We start from the raw sequence: 26130 nt of genomic DNA, 5'->3' as shown, positions 1-26130 counted from the left end.
CGTGTAATGTCCTTTGCAAAGTGTTCCCAACCTACCTGTCTAGCCCACGCTATCACCCTCCATCTGGGGGCCTGGGTTCCCAAAACTTTTGCCACTTAATATTGATTGCCATTCTCCAAGCTGGTTTTTCCAGACTGAGGTCACCATCTCTTCTGTTTCTATAAAACTTTTTAAATGCAGTTATTATGGAATTTTAAAACTATTATGCTATACCCTAACTTTGAGGTTTATGTATCTATCTCTCCCTGCACTAGACTGGCTTCCTTGAGTGTTGGAAATATGATTGATCGCTTATTCCCTCACATGAAGGTAAGCATCTGCCTCCCTGACTGAGGTAGGCACTGCCCAAGTAGTATTGTTTTCCTCAATGTTGAAACTCCTGGTCTGCAGCACCGTCCTGAAACTTAAGAAAACTATGTTGAATGAGCCAAAGAAGGCTGATATTCTATTCATGGAACAGTAATTTTAAGGAAAAGTAGTTTTGCCTGTAGGGAACCATGTCTTATGGTGGGGTTTTCTCTTGAGGGTATTCTGAAAGGGAGGCAATTACTAAATCCCTGGCTATGATCTTCAAAGGGCTTCTGCCCTGTGGAAACCAAGAGGCTTTCTTAGAGAACATCAGCCCTTGCTATACATAATCCAATGCTCATGTCCTCCATTTGAAAGCTGCTTGCTAAATTCTTCCATCCCCTCAGTAACCTATGTCTGAGAGTGATATAGAATCCTTCAAATCTGTATATCCAAAGGAGATTAACATAAGAGTAGCAACGTAATTGAGGGCACTTCTTAAATTATAAAGTGCCTTGTTATGACTACTGTTATTATCATCAACAACCCTAACATCATCTCTAATAACAACAACTCCTTTTAATATCCTTCTTTTAATACACTATGGGTCAAATTATACTTATATTAATGAATATGTTACATCTCAACTTTACTGATGGCAACATAAGTTTAATTAGAGTTCTACTCATAACTAAATAACATTTTATGAACAAAAGAAGTTTCATCTTAATCACTTAATATTTTTAAGGTCTCTTAGGAAGACCTTGTCCTATAGTCAGTGGTATTCTTCCTTTTATTAGTTTCCTCAATACTTATTAGGCAGAGCAGTGACTTAATGTTTTTGGCTTAACATTTCTAACTTCTAGCTGATGAACAGTAAAAAAAAATATGGTGTTTAATCCCAGAGTCTTCATATATTAGCTTTATGATTTGGGATAAAGCATTTAAACTTTCCAAAATTTTTGTATAAGAGTTCTAAGAATACCTTTTCTACCTATCTTGCTGGGAGTATTTGAAAATCACATGAAGTCATATTCACGGTAATTTTTAAAACAGCATGCAAAAGCAAGGCACTAACCAACTTTAAAAATTATTGTAATTAAATAAATCTTGTATTACATCTTTCTATGCATATTTTTGTAAAGTTGATTTTGTACTGTTTCCCAAAAGTATTAATTCTCTGGACTGGCTTCTTAATTTTCTAAAACTTATGCTTCCTTACACTCACCGTATTACAACCTTGTGACACTCAACCGGAAATAACCCAACACACACATACATATACAACTGTATTAGTCCCTTCTTGCATTGCTATAAAGAAATACCTGAAACTGGGTACTTTACAAAGAAAAAGGGTTTTCTTTTGACTTATGGTTCTGCAGGCTGTACAGGAAGCATGCCACTGGCATCTGCTTCTGATGATGTAAGTGACATGGGCCTCAGGAAGTTTACAACCATGGTGGAAGGCAAAGGGGAGCAGGAAAGAGGTGGGGGTTGAAGTCTCATACTCTTTTAAACAACCAGATCTAGCATGAACTAACTTGTCACCAAAGGGATAATGTTAAGCCATTCATGAAGGATCCACCCACATGATCCAATCACACCTACCGGGCACTGCCTCCAACATTGGAAATCACATTTCAATATGAGATTCAGAGGTGACAAACATCCAAACCATCTCTCTCTCTCTCTCTCTCTCTCTCTCTCACACACACACACACACACGCACACACACGACCACTCACAGTTAAAACAAAAAATCTACGAAACATCTATTTGTGATGAATGCTGATATTTTATATTTTGTTTCACCAAAGGCCGGTGTTGATCCACAAATTGAGTTTATGATTCACAGTTTGGAAAACGAACACTAGCATGCTAGATTTAAAAAATGAAATAAACCAAAACAAAACCAACAATAAAATAAAAAATGTCCTCAGCATTATTTTTTGCCACTTCTTTCCATGCATCCACACGCTTACCAAGAGCTCCTCTCATCTTGTCATTATCATACCACAAGTTTTTCTGACACCATCACTTTTCAACGTTTTCTCATTTTCATGGATTTACAATTCTCTCACTTACTTTCATATCGCCCTCTCTGTGAAGCTTTCCCAATTCTTCTAGCTAATTACTCTTTGGGTTGCCTCTACTCTGACTCACTCAATGGTGTACTGACCTTTATTATATCTATTAGATGCTATTTTTATGGCTTAAATGTCCATTTGCTAATTATACCACTTAAATGTTTCAATTGTTTAAATGTCCATCAATTTCAGCAAACCTTGGATTCTTTGTGAATAGATTAGGATTATATCAATTTCAACACCCTGAGCACCTAGCACAGAGTCTGACACAGAGCAGCTCCAAAAGTAAAAGTTTGCTGAATAAATGTGTTGATTTTAAAGGTTAGGTGAAATGTAGAAAAGTGTCAAAGTACACAAGATATTCAGGTTTTCTAAGATAAAGGTAATCTTCCTGGTGTGATTCCATCCTGCACGGCTGTTCTCTTGAGCAGTGGTCGTTTATCTCCATCTGCCTTCTCTCCCACCTAAGTGTGTGCCGCACCCAATGGACGATTTGATGGACATGAGCCCCCTGAGGCCCCAGAACTATCTTTTTGGTTGTGAACTAAAGGCCAACAAAGATGATCACTTTTAGGTGGATCATGATGAAAATGAGCAACAGTTATCTTTAAGAATGGTCAGTTTAGAGGCTGGTGCAAAGGATGAATTGCACATTGTTGAAACAGAGGCAATGAATTACGAAGGCAGTCCAATTAAAGTAACATTGGCAACTTTGAAAATGTCTGTACAGTCAACCGTTTCCCTTGGGGGCTTTGAAATAACACCATCAGTGGTGTTACGGTTGAAGTGTGGTTCAGGGCCAGTGCATGTTAGTGGACAGCGTTTAGTAGCTGGGGAGGAAGATACAGAGTCAGAAGATGAAAAGGAGGAGGATGTGAAACTCGTAAGTATATCTGGAAAGCAATCTGCCCCTGGAGGTGGTAGCAAGGTTCCACAGAAAAAAGTAAAACTTGCTGCTGATGAAGATGATGATGATGATGATTTTGATGATGAGGAAACTGAAGAAAAAGCGCTAGTGAAGAAATCTATACAAGATACTCCAGCCAAAAATGCACAAAAGTCAAATCAGAATGGAAAAGACTCAAAACCATCAACACCAAGATCTAAAGGACAAGAATCCTTTAAAACAGGAGAAAACTCCTAAAACACCCAAAGGACCTAGTTCTGTAGAAGACATTAAAGCAAAAATGCAAGCAACTATGGAAAAAGGTGGTTCTCTTCCTAAAGTGGAAGCCAGTTCATCAATTATGTGAAGAATTGCTTCCAGATGACTGACCAGGAGGCTATTCAAGATCTCTGGCAGTGGAGGAAGTCTCTTTAAGAAAATAGTTTAAACAATTTGTTAAAAATTTTCCATCTGATTTCATTTCTGTAACAGTTGATATCTGGCTGTCTTTTTTATAATGCAGAGTGAGAACTTTCCCTGCCATGTTTGATAAATGTTGTCCAGATTCCATTGCCAAGAATGTGTTGTCCAAAATGCCTGTTTAGTTTTTAAAGATAGAACTCCACCCTTTGCTTGGTTTTAAGTACGTATGGAATGCTATGCTAGGACATGGTAGTAGTAGCAGTGGTCAGACATGGAATTGGCGGGTAGACAAAAATATACATGTAAAATAAAAGTATTTTAATAAAGTAAAAAAAAAAGATAAAGGTAATCATATAAGAAGATTCATCTCTTGGGTGCAACAGCTAGGTAGCCTCCCAAGCCCTGTGTGGTAGTGGTCAGTATCACTGCTATGGTTTGAATGTTTTTCCCTCCAAAACTAATGTTGAAATGTAATTGCCATTGTGACAGTACTAAGGGGTGGGACCTTTAGGAGCTGATTAGGATTGAGGGCTCCACCCTCACAACTGGGTGTCGCTCCCTTATAAAAGTGGGAGTTCAGCCCACTTTTGATCTTTCTTGCCCTCTAATCGTCCATCATGTGATGACATATCAAGTAGGCCCTTGCCAGAGGCTGACACCTTAATGTTAGACCTCCTAGTCTCCAGAACTGTGATCCAATACGTGTTTGGTCATTATAAATTATTACCTAGTCTTAGGTACTTTGTTACAGCAGCGCAAAATGTATTAAGAGAGTTACCTACTTATCTTCTTTTCTGAACATCATTACAATTTTATTTCAAAATTTCTACTCTTAATGATATCCCAAGGAGACTATAAAAGATTTCAATAGTTCAGCCACTTTTCAATGAAATTATCTTGAGTGGTCACTTACTGGTTAAATTGCCCTGACCATTCTTTGAAGGATAGCGCTGGTTATGAGATTAAATTAGAAAGTTCCTATGAACTACCAGTTGAATGAATTTACTTAATATAACATATATCTTAATCATATATTCATAAGCCTCCATTAAACCAGGCTGCACAGTTTGTTTTTTAACAATTGCATTGTTTTAAAGTTACAGTTATTTCAGCAATCCATTATTAGCATTTAAAAGTACATGCATTGCCCTTCTGTAAATACATACAATAGCCACAAATTATAAAAAAAAAATAGAAATTCAAGGATAAAATGTATGAAAATGTGTTATTTAAAATGAGCAGTAAAATCGGATTTTCAAATAAATCCATGTTAACTAGGATTTACAATACAATATAAGCCTGTACTATTAGTTGTAAAGCCAGGATTTTGAGAACTATGCTGCCACATTAAATTTATTCATTTTCACAGCCTGCAGACATTTTAATGTCTGAGTAGCAATAAGAACAAATTACCAAAAAAAACTTTTAATACAGTATAATAAATTAAGACTGAATGGTAATGCAAACGTGGGTACAACAGGACAAAATTATGAATCTCATATAATGATCCAACAACACTTAGAGTGTGGAAACAACATTGGTATTCTAGGATATATGACCACAGTTGATCCTAATTGTTTTTCTCTTGTCAAATAGAAATTGCACATCAATCTCAAAGTATTACAAACTGTTCATTACATGCAAATGGTTACGTTCTGCAGACTCTCCAAGGGGACTCAACCTTCTTTACAAAAGGAGCCAGGCTAGAAGCAGAGTTTCTCTAATGACAGTATGTATCCATTAGAGTTCCTCGTTTATAAGCAACAGAGACTGCCTCTGATTCCCAAAGTCAGGTTTTCCCAAGTGAGACTAGGTATCCCAGAGGTGTAATGGAGGACTGTCAATTAGGGGGCAGGAAAAATAATAGCTGCAAAACAACCCACCATTTGTCCTAGGCCAGATCCAGTACTTTCTGGAATGTTTATTACTGTACTTTGCTTTAGATGTTGTGCCTTAAGATGTTGAATTCATGAGACTGTTAACTCATAAAGAGAAAAGAGGCTCTTAGTCAGCTCTGTATTCCTAGCAGCAAGCAGTATCTGCTTTGCACACAGTAGGAACACAATATATGTTTGTCACATGGGTTCCGGTATTTAACATATACTCCAATGGGTAAGAGAATGGCACCATCATATTGTTAAAGTACCAGACAATGTGAAAATTTTAAGTGCTCTCTGCACAGAAAAGGTGAAGGAAGCTCAACGTAAGGGAGAATGTTTTGGCTATGAAAAGCAAGAAGGACAAACTTGGGGATCATTTGTCTCAGGTAATATAATAAAAGTATGGTTTTTAAATTTATGTATTTATTCATTCTGCTGAACATTACATTTTCAATATATCAATCAATTTTTCTATGTCCTGAGGTATACTGGTGATCAAGAAAGACCAAGTACCAAAACATTTTCATTCTAATGGAAAAGATAGGTAATAAACATGAAAACACATGCTACAGTTTCAGCAAGTGAGTGTTACGAAGAAAGTTAAGCAGATCTCCCAGAAAGAGTTCAATTTTGTGTGTGTGCATGTGTGTGTATGTGTGTATTTTCTTTAAGATGGGGGAGTTACAAAAGGCATATCTGTGAATATAAAATCAGAGCACAAATATATATAAAGGGAAGTGTACAAAAATTCTGAAAGGGAGTAGATTGGGACATGGTGAGAAACTGGAGATAGGGTAGAGCCCTCTGGTAGAGAGAAAAGCAAATTTAAAGGCAGAAACAAGCATTCGAGGGAATAGTAAGAAGGTATGTGAGAAGAAAACACCAAGATCAATATAGTTGGAACATTCTCCTTGCAAAGTATTATTTCATGAAAATTACTTCTGTTAACTTTAATCTTATATTTCATTAAATGACAATTTCGGCTTCTCATTGCTTCCATAATGATGTGAGCAGATTTTTGTTTTTTTTTTTTCCAGTTTGGAATTTGCAATCAGCATTCTTCTCGTTTTTTTGTAGGCTCTTACTCTCTTGATAATTTCATGCTCTAAGAAAGGGAATCTCTTAAGGATGACATATTTATCATGCATTTTAAGCAGTTCTTTACTACTGTAGTCATGACAGTAAGTTATGTTTTTTGTTCTCACTTCTTTCCAATAAGGTTTAAAAATCTGTCATCTTCTTAAACACGCCATGCTGGACAACGGAACTCTAATAACAAGCCATTGAAATTATCCAATTATTTTAATATACTTATTTCTGAAAGACACACTTGATGGGCAAGGATTTAAAGCCCCTCTCTGAATTTCTGCCTGGTACCACACTCCCAGTAAATCTGTTATTTACTACTTCGGAAAAGATATATAGGAGCCAAAAAGTTGCAGAAGAGTTTCTAAGCAGCAATAAAAGGGTAGCAATATTTACACAAGGATGAAGTGCCCAACTGTTTAACCGTATTAAGAGACTTAACTCTCATGTCACTACCAGCTAATAACTTTGAAAAGCTCATTTAAAAATGTATTCCCACACTTATGCACTGCTGTAACCTTAAAGTAAGTGACTAGAGACAAATTCTCTTAGCAGTAAATTTTCCCGCTGATTCCCTTATGCTCGTGTACGTCTTCTAGTTACAGAAACCGGGATAGCTTTGTGACCACAAAACAAAATCTTATGAAATTTTATTACTGCTGAGGAAATATAAAGGACAAGCAATGGTAGGAATTATTCTTAACATTAGGGTCCCAGTGAAGGGCAACAGATGGTAGAAATATTTACTCAAGTGATCTTTCCATCAAAGTTTCTATCAGCATTTGAATCTCAGCAGTGCGACTGTTAAGAAGCCGTCCAACTCAGCAGCCAGCTGGTGAAATCAACACTGTAAAAACTGACTATACAGCAAATATACTTGTATCTGACTTTTTTTACATCATATGCCTTTTTCTAGATATCCTTTAATTCAATCTGTATTAATATAAATTCACTTATCTGCTATAGAGTTCTTTGAGGCAGTAGATTGTCAAGCAGGTGTATCCTAATAAAAATACGAAAACTCATTCTCTGTAGCAGATACTGTCAGTGACCTATGCACATCTATTCAGCACTCATCATTTTTGTACAAGTCAATGACCTTTCAACGCAGTACCTGTTATATAAGGGCTTTCCGGGCTGCGAGTGCTGAAAGCAAGGTGGGAAGAATGAGAAAATCTGGGTATTTCCATTAAGAGGAGGACAGTCTTTTCTTGGACTCGCTTGTCTCAAACTTTTGAGCAGGAGTCGCTCCAACTCCATTGTGCTCTGTGAATCTAAACTCTTCAGAATTGGGTCCTTTAAAATGTGCTTTAGAATTTTCTTCAATCACTAATAACCATGGTAAGGCAGAGCTGAAGAACAGCTAAAGGGAGAGCTGAAGAGCAGCTAAACTTGTCTTTGACATTTCTGTACTCTTTTTTTTTTCTGCCTTCTCTCCTCAACTCCAAAGCACCAGTGTGCTCTTTCTTTCTCCTTTTTGTTCCTCATCTGAGAGATCACAGCAGGGTCTCCATGCTATAACTACATGCTTTATATGTAATTTTCCATTCTCTCTGAACATTTCACATTTGAGAAAAGGGAGTGTATTTTTCTTAAATAAAATAATACTTCAGAAGTTTTTCAACATTTGATGGTGGAACCATGTGTACATTAAAATATGACATATGTAATCCATATTTACTTCTGTATTCTCAATGACAATGAATACATTTTTACTGCTATATCACAAAGTAAACAGCTTTTTGTTATATTTCTTTACAGCAACATATATAAATATATTGCACATTTACCATATAACATACGTCATGGAGCAGCAAAACACAATAACATTGCAAAAGATACCAGAAAACCAATGAGCTTAACCTTAACAAGACAGTACTTTTTTTTTTTCCTAAAAACAGCAGTTTATTCATGTCAAAATAACACGCTGGTGTCGCACTCCCCATGTTTACTTAACATTTGTTGATTCAAAGCCTAAAAAACTTCATCTAAACAATATCACTACTGTTAATGTCTTAAAGACGATTTCAGAGGGAATATCTTAAGATTTTAGGGTCTCATGCTTGTATGTCTGTGACAACGTTCTTTAGGAAACACTGGTCATTTTTAATATGGTTCATTCAGCAGCATTATTTCACAAAACAGATGCCATTTCCATTAATAAAAATATTCAGCTGGTTTAAATACTCAATCTAATGCTAATTGTTATTGTTTCTACTGGCAACTACAAACATTTTCCATCTCATTCTATTATAGTCCATGTTTTAAAACTTATTTTTTCCTAGTCTACAAGAACATGCTAGATTTAAATGTTAGGGCATTTTATAATTTCTGCTTTCCTATTTTCACTGAAGGTACTTGAAAGCACAAAAATTCACCCTGTCACTATATGAGCTAACATTATTTGTGTCACTTTCCTTCATGGTGTTCAGCTTTTCCTTTGAAAACTCCCATTAACATTTCTTCTTGTTAGTTAGGAAATGAGTAGGCAGAAGTGTCAGCTATCTGAAACAGATGCATTTGGCTGAATTGGAATTTTCCTCAATTCCTAATCCAAGAGCTATGCTTTGAGAAGAAATTCTACTACATAAAAATAAGGTTTTATGAAATTTCCAGGTTGGTTTTTCTGCATTGTGGATGTTTAGAGACAATAATTCAGTAAATAAGTTTTAGTTTGTATTGAAATGAACTAATCACTTATAAAGAGTGATTAGTTACTATAGGGGCTTACATTTAAAATGCTATTCCAAGTGGCTTTATACACATCTCATTTATATTTCCATTTTAGAGAAGAGATTTCAGAGACATGAAAAGCATTAAGATATTTTCACAAGATTCTACAACTATTAAGCTAAAGGATGTGGGATTTGAATCCAATCTTTCTGAGTCCAGCATTTAACATCTTAACCCCTCTTCTAAACTTCTATTAGAGCCTAATGTGGATTATCACTATTCTGGTGGATGATAAAACTTTGTATATGCACTCAATTACTGCTTGTTTAGTGAATGCATTAAGAGATACTGATATCATTCAATGAATTTATTAATAAACCAATTTGAGTGGCATATAACATGATTGATATTTTTCTCAGAAAAAAATGTGGTATTTTTAGAGAGGTTCTCCATAATGGCATGGTATATTGCTTTGGAATATCTTCAAAAAGCACTAATTCATATATTTAATTTTGCCTTTCACTCGTGACAGAGGAAAAAAAAAAGAGTTGCATGAAACCAGATTATCTTTCTGCTGCTATTGGCAGTCAGTACATTTTGAATGACAACACTAAGCCTCAGTTAAAGCACTGAATTCTCTTTTTTAAAGTGAAAAAGAAAAGATGCGATTTGATCAAAATATATAGGGACAAGTTTACAACATATCCCTGTGTTGCATTTTATATCTAAAAATTATTTCTTTGCTGAAAATTGTACATATGAGGCTTCAAACTCCAATGTGTTTCTGCGTGTGTTTGTTTAATATATGGGCTGCTTGGTTCATTTTTTTCACAGTAACCATTACTGGCTCATGCCAAACAATTGTCTGCTAACAGCCACTGTCTACATCCTGTTTTCTAAAATAATTTCATAGTAAATATTTAAACTCATTCTCCTATTCGTTATTAGTCAATCAACAATGGTCAAGATAGCTGAAATTACCAAAGCTTTGATTTGCCTTATTTATGAAGGTATCTTACAGGGTTTATTTTACCTATTTTAAGATTACTCAGCATGGAAAGATAACCTAAGGTATATTATGTATGTGTATATGTATTCATGTGCGTGCACACTCATGTGTGTGCATGTGTGTGTGCACACGTTCATATGCATGATTTTGGACATAAAATAATCAGGAAAGAAATACCTGAACTGTTTGGGGGATTTGTGATGTCATTCACAGCTCTTTTCTGAAAGAATTTTTCCTTGGACATCTAGAATGATTTTTCTTATTTCATCTACAGATTGAGAAAAAAATAGACTAAATAAAATAGTCTTTTTAAAATTATCCAATTGGCCGGGCATGGTGGCTCACGTCTGTAATTCCAGCACTTTGGGAGGTTGAGATGGGCAGATCACCTGAGGTCGGAGATCTAGACCAGCCTGATCAACATGGTGAAACACCGTCTCTACTAAAAATACAAAAATTAGCCAGGTGTGGTGGCGGGCACCTGTAATCCTAGCTACTCAGGAGGCTGAGGCAGGAGAATTGCTTGAAGCCTGGAGGCAGAAGCTGCAGTGAGCTGAGATCCTCCCACTGCACTCCAGCCTGGGCGACAAGAGCAAATCTCCATCTCAAAAAAAAAAAAAAAAAAAAAATTATCCAATTGAGGGGAAAACTTTTGATAAAATGTTCATAAATTGCAACTAAACCACACTGTCAAGAAATGAGGACCATTAGACAGCCTGTGGAAACTTAAAGTTATGATATATTCACAAAATTGTGTAACGCTAATGTATTAAAAGATCAAATTACATCAAAATAGTTTGTTTTGGACTTGTTTCCAAGTTGGAGTAAAAGAGGCTGTACTTAACCTCCTGGCTGAAACACTTAAAAAAAGAAAAAAGGCAAAACATATGCTACAATGGTTTTCAACATATTGAACATCAGACATTGAAGGACAGTGGTCCCTGCCAGGAGGCTTTTGTTAAAAGATGAAGCTGAGAGTTTCAGCAGCCCAAGGTTGACTAGTGATCACAGGGCAAAATACCAGAGAGGTGATATATACGCAGAGGACATTTTAGACATTTGCAGAAAGCTTTATTTTATTCTTCAGCTGAGTCTTGATCAGTTCATGTATGTGAGAAAACCACTCAAAGCTAAGGAAAGAACTACACAAGAGCATTAAAGGGAACAATCACCAGAGCTCACATGTGGCTAAGAATACCACCTGTTCCCACAAGCCCCAGTGAAAAATTTTATCATTCACAGGGCATTAAAGAGAGTACTCAGAAGGGTTTTGACTCAGTAGTGGGGAAAAAGTAGCCCTAAACTTACACTATTCTGGTCATAACTAACAAAGCATAAAAAGAAGATTATCCAAAGATCAATTGTTTCTAAGTAAATTAACTGGGTTCCAGAACAAGGGTTAAGAATATTTATTTCAATATATTTGAATTTATTTGAAGTATCAAGCACTCAATAAGTTAAAATTCACAATGTCTGGCATATAATCAAAAATTACCAGTCATCCAAAGAAGCAGTAAAATAACACCCTTAATGAGGAGAAAAATACATCCATTTAAATTAACCCAGAATAGACACAGATGATAAAATTAGTAGAGAAGAATATTCTAACAGTTATTATATCTGTATTCCATATAATCAAGAAAGTAGAGGAAAGACTGAACATGTTGAGTAGACACATGGAAGAAATAAAAAAGACCCAAATTATACTTCTAAGAGATGAAAATATCTGATGTTAAAAATATATACTACATGGGATTAGCCATAGATTAGACTTTGAAAAAGATGAGTCTATTTGACAATAGAGATTATATAAAATGAATTACAGAGAAGAGAGACTAAAAAGAAAATGAACATAACATCAGTGAGTGGTGGGGGCAGCTTTCAGGAGCCTAATAAATGTACAATTGGAGTCTCATTTTTTTAAAAAAATGGCTGAAAGCTTTCTAAATTTGATGAAATGTTAAATACACAGATTCAAGAGCTTAACTGACTTCAAGAACAAGGAACATGAAGAAAACTGGGGACTACACCAAGTTACGTCAAAACAAATTGCCTGATCGTAAAAGTACTCCCTAGTAAACCTTCTACATACAAATCTCCATTTTACAATGGCTTTCCAAGAAACCCAACCTGAAATACGTACCAAAATCCATACTGAATAACTATCCTCCAAAGAGTACTTCTTTTATACATTTCAATGTTGCTTGATTTTTTTCACAGTAAGTACTAATTTTATAATAAAATATAAGTTAAAATATATAACTACCGTGGGTTGGATATCATTGAAAATGGCAAGTGGTTTCTATATCTTCCCCAAAACATTTTATATAACTCTAATATATTTCTGCCTCTCAGGCAGAGACCCCATTATGCTGCATTAGCCCAAAATTCACTTCAGTGCTATTTTTAAAATGTATCTTCTATATTAAAGCAGATTGGGAATCCATACATTTCCTCTCTATACAAATGCCAATGCTGGTGTGCATACAAGTTTGATTGATATATATATGATTACACAAGATTTTAAAAATATTCATTTTCTGTGTTTAAATAGCTTATCATATACATAGGCGTTTAAATGCTTAACTCCTTAATATCAAAAGGCATATTCACTATAGAAACATATTTGAGAATGAAGACTGTAAAGTCAAATGTGATATTGCTTTTGTGAATCCAGCATTTTGAAATATCTAAACTATTTAATAAACTACTGAGTGTTTTTTGCCCTCATCTGTCTTAATCAGTATTTTCTGGCATTAAAAATTGGCTACAATTCAAATCCACTTGATTGACTACTGCAACATGAACAATCTGAGCTAAAAAAAGATGCAAACATAATTAAGCCTTTGTGTAATAAACACAATGTTTCTTATGCCTAAACTATATATTTTAGGAACCAAACTATATCCTCGACAATCTAATCTATCTTTACCTGCATATTCAAAGGACACAACAAGTTGAAATTAAACTATACACTGGTTATCATCCATATGTTGCTTCTCTATTAACATAAACCATAAAAAAGTCAGTAAGTACCACCAATTAACTCTGCGCTGTTTTGGCCTCTGGACTATTTCAAAAGGCATTTTGTCAATAGAATGTATAGAAATATTGCAGTATCACTACAAATTGTCTTTAGGGAAACAGAACTGTAATTTTATCATGATGGATATTTCTAGCAACTTCATTATAGCTAAGTATGCCATAAGTTCTCCTTCTGGAACAGTTCCAACATAAGGCAAAAATGCACACTGCCCCAAAGCCACAAAACACCTTGCTGTTAAGACGATGCTCCCTTTTGTCACAGATTCAATTATATTTTGCAGTTTATCAGATAAACCAGTTCTGTCCAGGCAAACGCTCTTATCCTGACACAAAAAGTCCATAGCACAGTTCTCTAATATTATCATTATAATTTTCTTTCTAGTATGTATAATGATGACAACAAAAGTCAAAAGTGGTCATTTCCATCAGCCTTCACAACCTGAACTTAAAGAAATTAAACAGTCCAGATGTGATGAAGATAAATACAATTTAGAAAAGAAAAATCAAAAACTTACCTTAAGATACCATTTGTATTTAGCATGTTCCCAATTCTCAGGAATTTGCGTCTTTCTGAGGAACTGTTCAGCTTCTGTTAGCCACTGATTAAATATTTTTATATCATAATGAAAACGCCGCCATTTCTCAACAGATCTGTCAAATCGCCTGCAGGTAAAAAAATATGGATCAAGAAAAATCAATGGATGATATAAAACAGATTGTAGAGATACAGCATATATTTTTTGGTTATGCTGACAAAGATATCATTCTGATAGTTTCTGGCATTTGTAGAGTTTAGTTTCAATTAACAAATAAAAATTAATAGATACACCTAGCATGTACCCACAAAATTTTTTAAACATGCTCAATAAAAAAGATGGTTTTAAACTGAAGGTTGCAATTTTTCCATTTGAAGTGAATATATTTCTTGATTAAAGAAAGGTAAAGCAACTATTTTGGACGATTAGCATTTTCTTTCCTAAGAATATATATTTTTTTAAATTCTAGAAATTTACAAATATCTTAACATTGTAATAAATTGTTTGGAAGCAATATATTCAATTTCAAAATATGTTTGGATACAAATTAAATTACTTCATAAATTCTATCACTTTCAATATTATTCTTGATCCAAAACTGTCTATTCATCAACTGAAAGGAGTAATAAGTTCTAGTGTTCTACTGCATAGTAAGATGAACAAAGTTAACAATATTGTACTGTATATTTCAAAAGAGTGAAAGAGAATTTTAAATGTTCTCACCACAGAGAAATTATAAATGTTCGAGGTTATGGATACGTTAAGTAACCTGATTTGATCATTACACAATGAAACATTACACCGAAACATCACACTCACCCCATAAATACATATAGTTATCACAAATAAAACTTTAAAATATAACTAAAATACCATTATCACACCAATAAATCAATAATTCATCACTATCATTAAAGATTCTGTCAATATTTAAAATAAGATGACAGACGTAATTCATATTGTAGGCTCAGATGTAAGCATTTAACTAACTGATAAACTAAACTATGTGATGCCTTCTTTAATCCTACTTATTTTATTGTATCCACTAAAATTTTGGATTGGAATACCGCAGGAACTTAGTACAAGTCAAATGTGTTAATATTGCACATGGAAAGAATATTAGGAAGCAAGCATTGGTCACCTTCCAATCATAAAAGAGACTGAGGCAGAAATAATATGAACCAGGGCTTTATGTTTACCTAAGACAGTTGCACATAAGAATCAACCGGGGCATTTAAAAAAACAGCAACAACAATAACCAAACAGTGACCCTGGGGCTCCACTCCAGACCAACTTAATCAGTATTTCTGGAGGTTTGATGCTGACATTGTTATTTTTCAAAGCATCCAGGTGATTTCAATGCACAGTCAAGGTGAAAAACACTGCTGTAAAGTAAGATTTGACATCTTATTGGACTTACAGTCTACCAGATCTCCTGGGGCCTGTCCAAGCAAGCATTTGTGAGCACTAAACCAAAAGCCATCCTAAAGATTACTGGCTATGGTGCTGCCTCAGAGTACAGGAATCTGTCAAGCTTTTCTGAACTCTGTTCTTAAGAAGCAATGGATCATACTTTTGAATACCATGATATCTTTTCAGTCCTCTACCTTCATTCAGGAATTTAAAGTGACACTAGAATTTTAAAATTGCTACATCTGCCTACTGATGTACTGGGCAGAGAAATGAATTAACATTTATGAAACAGTTACTAACAGCCAGGCACCGGGCTCTGTGCTTTTACAGTGTCAGGCATATCATTTCATTGACACCTACAATAACCCTGCAGCATAGCAATTATTATTCCCATTTTCCATTGGAGAAAACAGAGGCCAAGTAATTTGCCAAAAGGTGAAAATGGTATTAAATAGTAGAGAGAGGCTTCTAACCCAAATATCTCTTGTTTCAATGGCACCTTTCTACCACTGCACATGCTCTCCTGTGAAATATTTTATTTTTCCAAGATGAAGTTTCACCTTATCAGTTAAACAATTGAAAGTGATAGTTCTAGAGTTTTTTCCCCCCTTATTTTTATTAACTACCTGAAATTTAAGAATATATCTACATGTACATTGCATTCTTTCAGACATTGTGTTTAATGAATAATTATATGCTTAACCTTTAAAATCATGTAAAACAGACAGCATTTTGGTAGCATAAAAAAGGCAACCGAAGGTAGCCAAAGAGCTATTCTCTAACTATAGTTAGTGAAAAGTAAGAATGTTGCCTTTGATAATTAATGGTATTCTAGAGTTATTCAGATACATTATATCCTCCCACAACAAAATGATCCTGGGAATGTTTTTGCATGTTTAGTAATGATTTAGCATTCACATATTTTCAGTGGTATATAACATACAATAAATGACCTATCAATATATCTTAAGAGTTTATTCCCTTTAAAAACGAACTGCAAATGTATTTGCATCACGGGAGTCAAAGAGTTGCTTCTGAATGAGAATCTAAAAAAACTATGCAACATAGGTAGCATTGTTCCATACTGGTGAGACTATATTTATTTTAATTTTATTATATACTTTTTTTTTTTTTTGAGACGGAGTCTCCCACTGTCACCCAGGCTGGAGTGCAGTGGTGCGGTCTTGGCTCATTGCAAGCTCTGCCTCCCGGGTTCACGCCATTCTGCTACCTCAGCCTCCTGAGTAGCTGGGACTACAGGTGCCCACCACCGTGCCCAGTTAATTTTCTTTATTTTTAGCAGAGACGGGGTTTCACTGTGTTAGCCAGGATGGTCTCGATCTCCTGACCTCATGATTTTTCTATATTTTTCAATTTGTCTACAATGTGCTTTTCATATTTTGAGTCAGAAAAATAAAATAAAATATTTTTTAAATGGCAGTCTCATATGCTAATGACTGCTAACTCCAACCCTCCTCCTGCTACCACAGTCTGAGAAACAGTCAGCAGCTAACCAGAGCACAGAGAAGCACCAGTTGGTCACGACTTACCACTCCACCTTTGTAGCAACCATCAGTCCCCACTCTTGGTTTGCTGTTTTTCCTACCCAATCACTTGAACTATACTTTTGCCAACACTTTTAGATACTAGGAGGTGACTGTTTCTCCAACATACTGCTATAAATGCCCATTCTTCATTTCAGGACCCTGTATATCTCAAAGATTTTCAATTTCAAACCTGTCGCACAGACTTGTTTCTCAATCACTCATCATATTGATAGTTGCCATCCTCTACCAAATTCAACAAATCCCCCTCTCACCCTGAATTCTTTTCCTTTCTACAAGTTATCTTTCCTTTACATTCTCCCAGAGAAGAAAACTGTAAGGGTTCATATACTTGATCATGGTACCCGTAGCTCTGTAAGACAGAGCTGGAGGTAGGAAGAGAAGGGGAACAGGCCTTCCATTTACACCATTGTTCCAGGCCCACAAGAGGGAGGCAGGATGGACTTTCTGCCCAACCCCTGTTTCTGCCTTAGGACTGTGAATTTGCGTATCAATAGCATATTTCTGAAATACCCTTCTTCCCTTTTTCTCTTGTCTCCTTGTATAATCCAAACTTTTGCATCCTCAAGGACCTAATAAAAATGACTTACGCTGTCACTTTATAAATATATAAATATGAAGTATTTATTACAGCACGCAACTGCTAAACCTTTGAAAACTGTAAAGTTGATTTAATTTTATTATTGAAATTACTGTTGAAATAAGTAACTATTCAAACAAAATATTAAAGAATAAAATCATGGGCTTTACATGTGATGACATTTAATGTGAGTAATAATACTTTAAACTCCATTTCAAGCCTCACATAAAATTTTAAAATACACTTTTCAGTATTTAATATGTGCTGAATTTAATATGTTCTTGAATTTACTACGTAAAATTACATTTTCTATCACGACTACTTATAAACTTAAACTCTTTTCCACCAAGGAAACTTCCAAATGAAAAAAATATATATTTCTTTCTGGTTTTACAATGTTAGATTTATAAATTTAATATCTAATTAGTCACTGTCCTCCCTAAATTTTTCTTGCTCCATTAATTGGACTGCCCACGAATGAAGAAGTAAATGGTAACAACTAGAAACAAGTAGAGACATCAAAAATAGCATTCAGGGAAACAAACATAATTTTTGCCTTCTGTAATATTTCTAGGAAAAAAGTTTTTTTTTCTTGGCAGTAAGAAGAAATATAGATGGAACTTAATAAAGGGCAAAAAAATGTCAGTATAAACATATGGATAATAAATCAAGTGATTTTAGAATTTTGCAAATATTAAAATTCTCATTCACTATGCAACCGGTATTTAAAATTACACTGCTGCTTCATTTATGTGCAGCATAACTTACTTCCTGCTGTTCTAAATCAAGTTAGTCAGATTATTCTCAAGCATAAATTACATTTAGGGAGTAATTCAGTACTCTGGGACATACTTTAACACTTTCGGGCCATTAAGGTGGTAGTCAATTCCATGAAATAGATTTAAATAAAAAACACCCTACTGGCCTTCTGACATATCCATTGTTGCTTTACACTTAGGTCTGCAAACTCAGCTTGGGCTGCTGATTACTTCATCCTACATATTTCATCTTTGATTAGGTGAGGAGGACGGACCTTGGCTAGTGTCTCGTGGTCCAAACTGTATGTGCCAATAAATAAAGGTTAGTTATCTGCCCCAAATCATAGTACCTTGCTACTTCTCCCCACCCCTCAACTTCCTAAGTAACACAATTATTTAATAAAAGATAAGTATACTACCAATTATGAAGTACTTACCTCCTAACGTTAATTATGGGAGCTTAATAAATGAGTATATATAAATTTCGTTTTTTACATCTTTTATTTTATTAATGTTTTTAAAACAATCTATAGACTTTGGAATACAAGTGATTTTTGGTTACATGAATTAATTGTATAGAAGTAAAATCAGATATTTTAGTGCACATGTCACCCAAGTAGTGTACATTACACCCAACAGGTAACTTTTTATCCCTCACTCCCTTCCCACTCTGCCCCTTCTGAGTCTTCAAAGTCCATTCTACTACTTTGTCTGCCTTTGTGTACCCACAGCGTAGCTCCCACTTATAAGTGAGAATATACAGTATTTGGTTTTCCATTCCTGAATTACTTCACTCAGAATAATGGCATCCAACTCCATCAAAGTTGCTGCAAAAGACATTATTTCATTATTTTCTACGGCTGAGTAGTATTGCATGGTATATGGCTGAGTAGTATTTCACGGTATATGAAAATATACGCCACATTTTCTTTATCCACTCATTGGTCAACTGGCACTTAGGTTGGTTCCATATCTTTGCAATTGTGAATTGTGTTGCTATAAACATATGCGTGCAAGTGTCTTTTTGATATAATGACTTCTCTTCCTCTGGTTAAATACCCGGTAGTGAGATTTCTGGATCAAATGTTAGATCTACTTTTAGTTCTTTAAGAAATCTTCATACTGTTTTCCATATAGGTTGTAGTAATTTACAATCACCAGCAGTGTACAAGTGTTCCATTTTCACCACGTTCACAACAATATATGTTGTTGAAAACCTCTGGGATACAGCAAAAGCAGTGCTAAGAGGACATTTTCTAGCACTAAATGACTACATCAAAAAGCCTGAAAAATCAGTCTGACTACCTAACATCACACCTCGAGGAACTGGAGAATCAACAACAAAGCAAACACAAAGCTTCAGAAGAAAAGAAATAACGAATATCAGAGCAGAACTAAATGAAATTGAGACAAAAAATAGAAAAGATCAATGAAACAAAATGTCGACTCTTTGAAAAGATAAAATTGATAGACCACTAGTTAACCAAGAAAAAAAGAGAAGAGATTCAAGTAAGCTCAGTTACAAATGAAAATGCAAATTTCTTAGAACAGTGTCTGGCAGTGTTCAACAAGTATGAGTAGTAGTAGTTGTTGTCATTATTAGTCTACCTCTATTTGGCTTAAGACTTTAAATGCCAATAAAATAAGCAACATAGAACCTGAGCCATGCTAGTGTCTCTCTGGTGATGAATAGACCCATACATCAGAAATTCCTTCTTAAGAAATTACCTTCTTCATTTTCAGGACTTAAAGTATTTAAATAGGCAATGTCATTAGACTGCGGACGAACTCTGAATCATTATTTCAGCATGGAATGCATGGTTGGCCATGCCTATCTCTGAGTATATTACATATATTTACTTTTTAAATGCTTTTTGTTGTGAAACATAATATAGGGAACAATTCATATAAACCCATGGTAACTGTCACCCAGACCAAAAAATAAAACTTCCAGCAGCCAAATGGAACACTTCATATCATAGTTTCAAGATTAATCTACATCTTTGCTTATTAGTTGTTGATTAATTTTTCACTGTATGATTATCTTAGTCTGTTTGTGCTGTCATAACAAAATGCCTGAGACTGGATAATTTACAAATAATAGAAATGTATTCACTCACAGTTCTGGAGGCTGGGAAGTCCAAGATAAAGGTTCTGGTATTTGGTGTCTGGTGAGGGCCTTCCTGCTGTATCTTCACATGGCAGAAGGTAGAAGGGCAAGAGAGCAAGCGAACTGAATGCTGCATGAAGCCTTCTTTATAAGGGTCTTAGTTTTACTAACAAAGAAGGAGCCCTCATGGCCTAATCATCACTTAAACGCCCTACCTCTTAGTACTAGCACATTATCGACACCTGAATTTTGAAAGAGACACATTCAAACCATAGCAAATTTTACTATTAATGAATACTGAAGTAGTTTTTGGTTTGGGGCTATTACTTTGCTGCTATGACATTCCCAAATATGTCTCCTGGAATATGAACACATGCATTTCTGTAGAGTGTATATATAGAAGTGAAATTGATGGGCTATAGGTTATGTAGATCTTTGAATTTACTAAAGAGTGCCAAATGGATTTCACTCCAAGAAGCAGTAGTGTAAGTTCATACTTCTATTTACAACTCACAGATCAAGTAACACTGTGTGAAATTGCTAATTGCTGTATATTCTCACCACCACAGGGAATTGTCAGACTTCTAAATTTCAATGATTCTAGTTGGTAAGCAGTGATATTTCATTTTAGTTTTAATTTGCATGGCCTGGACCATTAATGGAACTTAGAAATTCTTTATATATTCATTGACCATTTGGTTTTATTTTGTAAAGATGACAAAAATCTTAACATTACTATGATGCATAAAACGCATTAGTTATTTACTGTAAAGTGATCACTTTAAAATGCCATCCCGGTCAAGGTATAGAATATTGTCAGCAGGCCACAAGCCCTTTTCGTGCCATGGTTCACTTTTCAAGAACTTTTTTCCATTTTTCTATCGGATTATCTGTACTTTTCTGAACGATTTGTAGGAATTCTTCATAATTAGGAATACACACACTTCATCCATTATGTGTGTATTCCAAATAATTTCTCCCACTCTGTGGGTTTCATTTTTACTCTCTCAGTGCTGTCTTCTGATGTATAGATGTTATTAATATTCAGTGTAGTCCAGTTTATTATTTTTATTCACGATTAGTGCTTCATCATTTGTGTAAGCAATTCTTTCCTTACCCAATATTAATTAACATATTCTCCTCTATTTTATTGTAAAAGCTTTATCGATTTGTTTTTTTCTCATGTCGGTTTTTAATCTTCTGGGATTTTATTTTTGTATATGGTTTGAAACAGAATGTATACTTCTTTCTAAGCAGAAGACTCAATTTTAATTTTTTTAGGTAAACCATGTATGTTGTACAAGATAATGCACGAACAGCAGAAAAATAAGTGTGCAGTGAAAAGCATCTGTCCCAGTTTTGATCCGCTCGCTCTGGTAGTTCTGCTCTCACTGTTAATAAAAATTTTATAATTTAAAATATTTATAGAACAAGGCAAAGAAATAAACAAACACAGTGGTATAAAATGATAGCCTTCCCATTCAGTTGTACTGCTTTCAGTATATTCAATGCTGATATTTTCACAGCTCTGGATTGACACTTTACTTTGTAACACTCTATTTTATTGATCCCTAATCCTCCCCAGGTTGTGAGCCTTGTTCTCAGGCTTCGAATACGTTCGGAGTCATACTTTGCTTTTAAGTTTCTCACAGTGTTTATAATACTTGAGTTTAGGAACTCATTCTCATGCCTTTATCCCCTCTCTTCACTGTTGAAATTCTACACATTTTTCCCCTTATTTCTCATAACTTCACTTATTGCATTCTGAATAAACGGCAAAGACAAATTTTCTTTGACCTGTATCACCAACAAAAACACCTAATATGACCTCTTTCCAATTATAGGGGACTCTTCTACTGTGCTTAATGGAGACTAGCATATGTTCCCCTCAAAAGGAATTCTAACTTTTATAGGTAAACTTGTTAAATGTCTTGTATGGACATTGCCTTATGAAACCTCATTTGCTTTCAAAGGTTCAACAAACATCTACAGCAGGGATTGGCAAACTTTATCTATAAAGATCTTGAGAATAAATATTTTAGGTTTTGTGGGCCATATGGTTTTCGTTACAACTACTCAACTCTGCCTTGCAGTACAAAAAAAGGTATACATGGAGCATAAGCAAATGGATATGGCTGGGATTCAATACAACTTTACAAAAACAAGTGGTGGGTGGAACTGGCCCATAGGCAGGAGATTATTGACTCTTAATCTAGGCTGATTATGACACAGCTCCAAATTTCAGCCCTTATCTGAGCTCTATAGCCAACTGTTTCTTGGACTATCCTCATCAGAACATTTGATGTGAACCTCAAAAATATTATGTCAACAATTCCTTATTTTCTCATGCAAGTCTTTGATATGATTTGGATCTGTGTCCCCACCCAAATCTCATATTAAATTGTAATCCCCAATGTTGGAGGTGGGCCTGGTGGGAGGTGATTGGATCATCAGGACGGTTTCTCATGGTTTAATACCATTCTCTTGGTACTGTCCTCATGAAAATGAGCTTGCGAGTTCTCCAAAATCTGTTTGTTTAAAAGTGTGCAGCCACCCACCCTCGCCACCAACTCTCTCTCTCTCTGCTTTCGCCATGTGAAACGCCTACACCTGCTCTGCCTTCCACCATGAGTAAAAGCTCCTTGAGGCCTCCCCAGAAACAGATGTTGCTATGCTTCCTGTAGAGCCTGCAGAACCATGAGCCAATTAAACCTCTTTACTTTATAAACACCCAGTCTCAGGTATTTCTTTGTAGCAATGCAAGAATGCCCTAATCCAGTCCTTAGTTTTAATTTTAGTCAATGATTTCCCAGCTAGAAATCTTGAGGCCATCCTTTACTTCTCAATTTCTTTCTTATCACGCTTGTCTCTATATTTTATCAATTCTAAACCGGAAATGACTATTTAATCTAGCCTGTTCTCTCTAGCCCCACTGCCATGGCCTTTCTTGAAAACTCCTAATAACTTTTCTTCAGCATATCCCATCTCATCTCTCCCTATTTTCAGTTTCTCAGCACTCTTTAACAGATAACCTCACTTCCTACTTTGGTCCCTATACAAACATTCGCATAGCCCACCATGTATACTATACTGAAAACATAGAATATCTGAAAATTTTCATAACAATCAAAATTCCTTTTTTACTGTGGACCTTTTTCTGTCTCCTAGAATGCCACCCTATCGAAAATGTCACTATTCTGTGAGGCTTGTCTCTCTCGGAATTAGTTACTCCATAAGACAAGCTTCCACAGCTTTGTGAAAACCTCTATTAACATACTACTTCATGTTCTAATTATGTATTTACAAGGCTATTTGTTCCAGTACACTATGTACCTCTTAGAAGAAGGAAGATGTTTTATGCACCTTTGAATTTCTGGTACTAAGCACTGTTCCTGGTACATGACAAATGTTTAATACATTTTAATAACTGAATGAATGAATAAAAAAGTCCATGAGTAATTTCACGAACCCCTTATATCTTCCATTTAAGAGCCATAAATACTTGGATACGTTATTTTACTTCTGAGTCTCAGTTATCTCACACGTAAACCAAGAGTAACATTGCCTGCCTCATTCAGCTTTTTCAGGAGCATGAAAGTACACTCCGAGTTATAAATAGCAATAAAATTTAGTATTATCGATATTAACAGTTAGTAATCTCTAAATTTTTAACAGATATAGAATTTAGAAAAAGAAATCAATCTACATCAGAAATCGTTTTCCAAATACATCAGCAATCGCATAATTGTTGTTTTCGTTAATAAAAGACACAAAACGATGATTCTTCAAGATAAATAATTTAGTAAGCTCGACACCATCCTAAAAAGAATAATATACTTTGCACAAATTTACTGAGAGCTAATTTAAATATGAGAACACACATTTAGGAACTGTGACATTTAGGGAGATGTATCTCCACATGTTCTTTATATGTGTGTGAATGAATGTATTCCATTGTGTAGTATTCTATTGTGTGCCTATCCTAGCTTCTAAGTCTTAGCTTTTATACACACACACACATACACACACACACACACACACAGAGAGAGAGAGAGAGAGAGAGAGAAATTGCATATGGAATAAACAATTTCATATACCCAATTGAATACTACAAAGCCGTAGTAAAGAATGAAATCAAGTCTTTTGCAGCAACATGGTTGGAACTGGCGGTCATTTTAAGTGGAATAACTCAAAAACAGTAAGTCAAATACTGCATGTTCTCACTTACAAGTGGGAGCTAAATAATGTGTATACACAGAGTGTGGAATAACAGACACTGGAGACTCAGAAGGGTCAGAGGGTGGGACGGGGGCAAAGGATAGGAAATTGCTTAATGGAGACACAGTACATCATTTGCATCATGGGTACACAAAAAGACCAGACTTCACCACTCTGCAATATATCCATATAACAAAACTGTGCTTGTATAACTTAAATTTATATAAAAAAAATTAGTTAAATGCTGATTGCATTATTTATAAGAACTCACAAACAATTCAGGTTATCACTAAGACTATTAAAATAAATCTTAAAATTCTTTTTTTATTATTACTATACTTTAAGTTCTAGGAATCTTAAAATTCTTTAGATTTATAAAGTGTTGTTTAAACTTTGCTGGTCTCTTAATGGGCTTAAATCTCTACACAGGCAGATCTGTGGAGGAGGAGGCTATAACAGAAAAGCCTCACCAATAAACTGAAATCGCTTTAGATAAATGAGGACTTTTTGATCTGAAAGTGCACACAATCATACATATACTTTAGAATGTATATAAGTATACACACATATCAGAAACTTGACCTAAGAAGTTTTTAGGGGGCTAAGGGGACCTTAATTAAGCACTATATTTTGGCTTAGGGGGGAACACCATAAATATCCTTGAGATAAATTGATAAGTACTCAAATAGTTAGAGATTCATTTCTTTACCTACACTTGCTATCTGATTATTTAACTCGTTAGTTATAAAAAGGAAAGCAAAGTGTCTCTGATATTACTATTGTCTAGAACTCCACAAATTTTCTTTGCCTTCTCTTTTACAAATATCTTTGCCAAAATATAATGTTCCAGCAGACAACTGACAATGTAAAGGTTGTGATATTTGAAAATTCCATCATGATGGAAAAATATTCCGGGTGTACTATTCCTGCACTGATTCTGAAAAAGTATGTAGGATTATGCTAATATTAACCTAAATTATGCGATTTCAATGTCTTGATTTGGCACAATTAGCACGCTGTAAAAATACCCAAAGTAGCAGAAATAGTTTGCTATTAGTGATCTGTAATGCTACTTTTAATATCAAGACCTTTTGGAGAAATCAACTATAGAAACTGACTCAGCAGGCTAAGAGTTTAAGCTAACACACTCTCTGAGGATTTGATATATTCAAGGGTCTCCTTTATAAAATGTGAGCATTTAACTGAGTCTTAATTTACATATCTTCTACTATATAGTCCACATGAAGAGGATATGGTGTTAGACATCCTAGCTTCTAAGTCTTAGCTTTCATTTGTTGGCTAGAGGGAATATTTGAAATAATGGTGCCTTTCTCTTCATTCAAACACAAAACATATGTAATAGATGTAGGAACTTTTAGCCACAAATAGGAGCAAAAGCAACCACAAATACATGCTATGCACTCTAATTAAAACTTGAGATTAAGTACATGATTGAATATACTCTACAGCACCTTGGGGGTGGGTATTATTATTTTATTCATTTTGCAAATGAGAAAACTGAGACTTTGGGAGACTAACTTGTATGTTTGTAATCAGGAATGCAAGACAATAA

At 34.9% G+C, this 26130-nt stretch overlaps 1 protein-coding gene and 1 pseudogene across 1 annotated transcript in view; one reads left to right on the top strand and one right to left on the bottom strand.

The window, feature by feature from the left end:
- The window catches only part of DMD (dystrophin), a 2170472-nt gene that overhangs the window by 1111182 nt on the left and 1033160 nt on the right, over window positions 1-26130 (bottom strand). The window contains exon 44 of the mRNA XM_011957103.1: window positions 13893-14040. Within this exon, the coding sequence (XP_011812493.1) occupies window positions 13893-14040 (148 nt within the window). The remainder of the gene's footprint in view (window positions 1-13892; window positions 14041-26130) is intronic.
- On the top strand, window positions 2860-3704 carry LOC105522564 (annotated as a pseudogene).

Source organism: Colobus angolensis, unplaced genomic scaffold (assembly GCF_000951035.1).
Source record: "Colobus angolensis palliatus isolate OR3802 unplaced genomic scaffold, Cang.pa_1.0 Scaffold434, whole genome shotgun sequence".
NCBI lineage: Eukaryota > Metazoa > Chordata > Mammalia > Primates > Cercopithecidae > Colobus > Colobus angolensis.
Note: the sequence above shows the minus strand (reverse complement) of the source record. Positions and strands in the feature narration are given on the sequence as shown.